We start from the raw sequence: 6,000 nt of genomic DNA, 5'->3' as shown, positions 1-6,000 counted from the left end.
TGAGGGCAAAGATAAACTTATATTCTTACTTCAGTCTGAAAGAAAACCGCAGTCACCCTTGAGAATTTTTATTTATATATTTTTTTTATATATCCATTCCAAATACAATAACCTTTCATCACAATAAAGGGAAATCCTTTGGAGCCCTCATTTAGAGACACATGCTTTTAAATTTTAAATCTATATATATTTTATATCCTAATTCAATTAAGTCAGATAGCTTTAAACATGACTTTTTTTTTAATGTAAAATTCTGTCATTGTGTTACATTATTGATGTAGCTTTGGAGAAAATTACTGTAGAGATGCACAAACTGAGTAAGATCATATTTATTTGTCTATCTGAGTTTGTTAAAGCTTCATCTTAGATTCAAGTTAATTTTCTTCTGTACTTTTTACAAAACAAGGGTGATGGCTTTTCATATACTGGCAATCAGGAGGTACAGTATGTGAACTCACAGATGGCAAAACTTTAGTGTATATGAGTACAGGTAAGTTCATGTCGCAGCTGTAGTTGGTACACATTATGATTTGGGTTTTTTTAATTTATGAATAGTATTGTGTATAAATGCATCCAGTTCTTGTAAATGCAAAATTTCTCGAGTTTAGCACAAATCTTCACTTAGACTCAATATTATCTGATGAGATGTGAGAGGACGCTTTGACTGATAGTCTATCAAAATCTAAATCAAAATACATTTTATTTATAACTTTTTTTTTTTTTTTAAACAAACAGCCCCAATTGCTTCTCACAATAAAAAAAAAACTGTTTTTATACTTTAAAACACAAGCTAACACATCCAACTACTAGCATTTAAAAATAAGTTATAAACAAAAACTTCTAAACTCTAACTCCTGGGTTTTCTCTTAATTGATTATAATTATGAAAAAAACTGAAATAAAATATGGCTTGATGTTGCTGTGAGAAAATGATATCGACAATGGGAGCCATCTCTATCAGTGTAGGCGGGTGTCTACAACACAGCCACACCCACATTGCAGGGTCTCCCAACCAGAGCAATCCCCACCCTGGTGACCTTGTGGATTGAGCAGGTAAAGCTCCTGGTCAGTTGGATATCTATGAGGAGAACTGGAGTAAAAAAACAAAGTTCAAAACAAACCTGAGCAAGTCAGTTGGATAAAACAAAACAACAAAGACAGAAGAAAAAGCTACCTAAATAGGTAGTGTTTAAATGAATAAATGAGTACATAATTAAATAAAAAGTACAAATTAATCTATAAAGAAAAACTAAAATAAAGAGGAACGAAGTATAATAGAATAAAAAAAAAAATAAAAAAAAAATAGTAATTTTGTTAAAGCAAGTGGAGGCCCAGAGGAACTTAAATTACTCATTACTTCAGCATGGTCTTATTCACGCTCTTCCTTTGTACCAACTTGTCCCTTTCATTCTACCAGTAATTCAGGAAATATTCTCATCTCTAAAAGCCCAGTCAAATCAGAACAAATGTTTAAATTTCTGTTTAATGGGGTTTTACCGCCTTCTGACTATTTAGTTTTTCTTTTACAGTATTGAAAACACTGATGTCAAATACAAGTTGCAGGTTGGTAGAGACATTCAGGTATTTAGGCTGGAAAACATTTAGCCCTCATTTAGGAAACTTAAAAGTGGTCCCTTAAACTGTACAAAGACAGAGAACTGTTTTTTTCAAATTACACCTCTTGTCTCTCCGGCTAGTATCCATTAAGGTGCCACTGACTGACGCTGCAGTTTACACCTGTCAGATAAAGTACATTATTAATGACTGCTGCTGACAACGTAAACACACAGAAATAGAAAGCTACCCAATAAACATTTGATACTCGCTCTGCCGCTCTAATCCAAGTAGGTGAAACAAATCATCCTGACCACAAAAATGCATGTACTTATATCCATGTTAAACATGCTCATTTAAACAAACTTTAAACCTACAACTTTACTATTTGCCTAAAGTACATCTGACAAAATCCCCCAAAAAAACCTGACAAAGATACACTCTTCTTTAAAGCTCAAAGAGTATGTCTAAAAGAATAAACTTGATTGTCTTTGTTGTTGTTGTTTGTTTCCCTCAGTGCAGTTCAGCTGTGGTGTTGTGAGCCTGCCCTCCAGCTTTTCCACCAGATCCGTCCTCACACCAAAATCATCAAACACAACAAGCTCCTCTTCATCAACGCAAAATTTCCCCCTGCCGGATGACTACTATGATGACAACGTAACCCTGTCGTATGATTACCCCGAGCTTTCCACGAATGAGTCAGGCCTGCCCCACATCTCTCAGGACTCGACAGTCAAAGCAGATTCAGTGAAGTTGAAGTTTGCCCGTTCTGTAAGTCCAACTGAGGATGTCACTGCTGATGCTGAGACAAGCCCAACTTCAGAGAAGAATAAACAGCACTCCTGGGCTTTTCCCACACTGCCCACCATCCAAGCTGAGAACAACGTCGATAAGAGGGTAGTGGGAGGAGATGAAGCCGAAGCTGGAGAGATACCGTGGCAGGTGAGGGGATGTATGCATGAAGAGATGAGACTGAAATAATGATGCCTGGGTTTTTTACGAAAATTAGTTGATGGTGGGGATGCCCTCCTGTTGCTTGAGCACAATCAGGTTTTTTTTTTTATTTAAACAGTTGGGTTTCTTTATGTCTGTCAACAGTAATTCACTTCATAGCCTCTCTCCATATTTCCAAAATGATGTTAAACTACACTTGTTAAGTCATTTCCAAAATGCTGTAACAGGCTAATGTTCCTTAAAAGAAGAAATATCCTGTGGACAGATAATCAAATAAATAATAACATATCTTAAATATTTAATATTTTAACTTACAGATGGGTTGCATGTTTAAAAAAAAAATTCTTTTTGAGATATAAACATTTGAACATTTACAATATTAAACATAATTAACTTAATGAAAGGTCTGAAAAAGGGACTTTCGTGAAAATCATCTTGTTAGACATCAATTCATAGCTTCACATCTCAGATATATAAACATAAAATAAATTGAATAAAGCAACTGCTTGATTGCAGTAAAATCTTGGTGAAAGCTTTAGCAACACTAAGATGATTAGTTGTTCTTCAGTCAGAAGATTGTTTGTTTAAATCCCAACTTCAGGAATCTACTAGGACTGTACCAAATGCTTTTGTCCCGATTCGATTCTATTAGAATTTTTTATTGTCTTTGGGTGGGGTGGGGGTGGGGTGGAGGGGCTGATTCGATATTGCAGTCTGTAGAGACTAAAAAATGTACAAAACTTTTTTTGCTCGTCACTTTTCTAAATTGCTATTAGGAAAAAACAATACATCATTCTGCAGCTATAATGCCCGAGGAAGACAAGTAAAAAGACAAATAAAAACAATAAAAATGATAATTTTTTAAATGGATTATTGGGAAAAATCCATTTTTAAATTTTAAGGCAAAAAAAATCACAATATTTAACTATTTTTATTTGATTCTCTGCCCCTAGAATCTACATACAACTTCATGCTTCCTTTGGTGGGATATCCAAGGGGTCCCTCAATCTTTTTTGTTGTTTTGAGAAAACATCTGCTAAATCAACTTTAAGCAATTATTAGTATGTGAACCCAGCCAGAAGAGACAGACAGCACTTTACTTATCAAGAAACTATGGACCTGAATGTCACACACAAACATTTTACATTTTCAGAAACTGGTATGAGTGTCAAGAAGCAGTAAAATGAGGAAAAGTTAGTGGGGTGGCAGATGAGCCCCACTAACGGCTGGAGAGACATGATCATTTCAGCATGGGGTCATCTGTCACCTAAGATTCTGCATCTTGTCCCTTTTAACATCACTATTTCTTTTTTTTCTAACTTCATAACTTCATAATTTTTTCTATTTAATTGTTAGGTTAGTTATAACAATCAAAACCTTCGATAGTTGGGAAAAAAATCCCAGTTTGGGGTAAAATGCAGCCGTAAAATTCATGAATTTCTCACATTCGTCACAAGCATCATCTTGTGATGAATGTGGATAGAAGTACAGCTAAAATTATATGGTACTTATCTTTCATTGAAATATGTTGGGATGACATAATTGTTTAAGTTCTTGCAAGTCCCCAGTCAACTGCAAAAATCCCAAACAGCTTTGTGCACCATTAAAGTTGATTTGGCTGCTGTTACTTTGGTTTGAACCTGCTAGTGTTTGTACTTGTGTTTGCAGGTGTTACTGTTGTATCATTCAGCCACTGTTGAGAGAGGGCAACCCTTCTGTGGAGGCTCTCTGCTCAGTGAATTATGGGTTGTCACTGCAGCCCATTGCGTGATGCAGGCCAGCATTGATCAAAAAACATTCTTTGTCAGAGCAGGTGGGGAAAACACTGAGATCTTTTAACCAAATCTGTAAAACAACAAGCATTTGTTTAAAAGAGTTTCTAAAATAATTACGCCAATGTGTTGCTAAGATCTAAGCAGTTTCATGTTGTCTAATTTATTGAGCACATGAAAATATGTTGCCACATTATGTTAACATGTCAAACTTTATCAATGTTTTCAGGTGAACATGATGTAAACGTGCATGAGGGTCCAGAGAGAGACCACGAGGTGGCAGTGAAGCTTCTCCATCCCTTATATGCTTTTGAAAAGTCACCATATAATCATGATATTGCACTACTGAAACTTTCCAGTCCTGTGGAACTTTCCAACGAGAGGCGTCCCATCTGCCTGGGCCCAAAAGACTTTATACAGAACCTTCTGAGAGAGTCCAGTACCTCCCTGGTGAGTGGCTGGGGGAGGCTGAGGTTCCAGGGTCCCCAGGCATCCAAACTTCAAAAGCTTGCAATCCCTCATGTGGACCGTACTCTGTGTAAACAGAGCAGCCAGGACCACATCACACGTTACATGTTCTGTGCTGGATTCCTCAACGAACAGAAGGATTCATGCCAGGGGGACAGTGGTGGGCCGCATGCCACTGGCTACAAAGGCACTTGGTTCCTGACAGGCATCGTCAGCTGGGGGGAAGGGTGTGCTAAGGAGGGAAAGTACGGCATTTACACGCGGGTGTCACGGTACTACCCGTGGATCCTTCAGAAAACAGGGATCGGAACGAGCAACTGATAGATGTGATGATGACACAACTGCATCTACAACAGATGGCAGCATCTGCCGAGTTTGACAGTTGAGGAAGTTTTAAATACAGAAGTTGTTCATTTTATCTCTAATTCTAGATATTCACAAAGAAATATTAAGAGTTCATGCATGTGATAGCAGCTACGCAATGATTCTTCCCTCCACCACATCAATGGAGCATCCTTGTTGTTCTGCCTCTTATGTTATATGTCTGTTGTGTGTTTATTCTTGGATGGGTTGTACTGAAAGACATTTTGTGGTGCCGGGACGCTGGTTTAATGATAAGAAAATGCATTCTGATTCTGATTTCATCCATTTTGAAAATTAGTAGATTCAGTAAATCCTTTATTGAGAGGAAATTTCTAGATATTTGTTGGTCCCACACATGTATTTTTGCATGTATTTTTAAGCATCTGAGATTTTGGTTTTCTGATTTTCATAGCATGTCCTCTTTCAGACAGACTTTCATTGTCATTATTATTGTGATTATTACATAATCATCAAATCTATGATGATATCCAAACATCCACTATTATTTTCATTGTTGCCTTCATTTCATTGTTACTGACTGGTATTAGCTTTTATCTGGAATCACACTTATTCTTTGTGTGTAAGAAGGTTCTTTGCTGCAGTCTAACAACATGCATATTAGGTTGATAGTTGTGTCTAAATTCTCCCGGAGTATGTGTGGGCATGAGTGTTTATTTCCAAGTGGTGAGTTTGTTCTGGACTGGCAGCCTGTACAGGGTCTGCCTTTGCCTTTTGCCTGATAGCAGCGGGCTAAAACACCCCACATCGCTGCATTAAAACAAGCAGGTACATTCAGTGAATAAATGGCCATGGTCTTTGAAAGTTCATATCTTTAAAGGCCATTTTTCTCACATCGTAAAGCACAAATCTATACGGCGTGGTTCTTCATA

General features: G+C 37.0%; 1 protein-coding gene across 1 annotated transcript in view; it reads left to right on the top strand.

Annotated features, from left to right (window-relative positions):
- The window catches only part of f9b (coagulation factor IXb), a gene marked incomplete at both ends in the record, with an annotated part of 17,580 nt that extends 12,512 nt beyond the window's left edge, over positions 1-5,068 (top strand). Inside the window, 3 exons of the mRNA XM_079247337.1 lie at positions 2,071-2,495; positions 4,176-4,320; positions 4,509-5,068. Coding sequence (XP_079103463.1) covers positions 2,071-2,495; positions 4,176-4,320; positions 4,509-5,068 — 1,130 coding nt within the window. The remainder of the gene's footprint in view (positions 1-2,070; positions 2,496-4,175; positions 4,321-4,508) is intronic.
- Positions 5,069-6,000: the final 932 nt, after the last annotated feature.

The sequence above is a fragment of the Telmatherina bonti genome, assembly GCF_933228915.1.
Source record: "Telmatherina bonti genome assembly, chromosome: 10".
Lineage (NCBI taxonomy): Eukaryota > Metazoa > Chordata > Actinopteri > Atheriniformes > Telmatherinidae > Telmatherina > Telmatherina bonti.
This window is presented reverse-complemented; position numbering and strand designations above follow the sequence as displayed.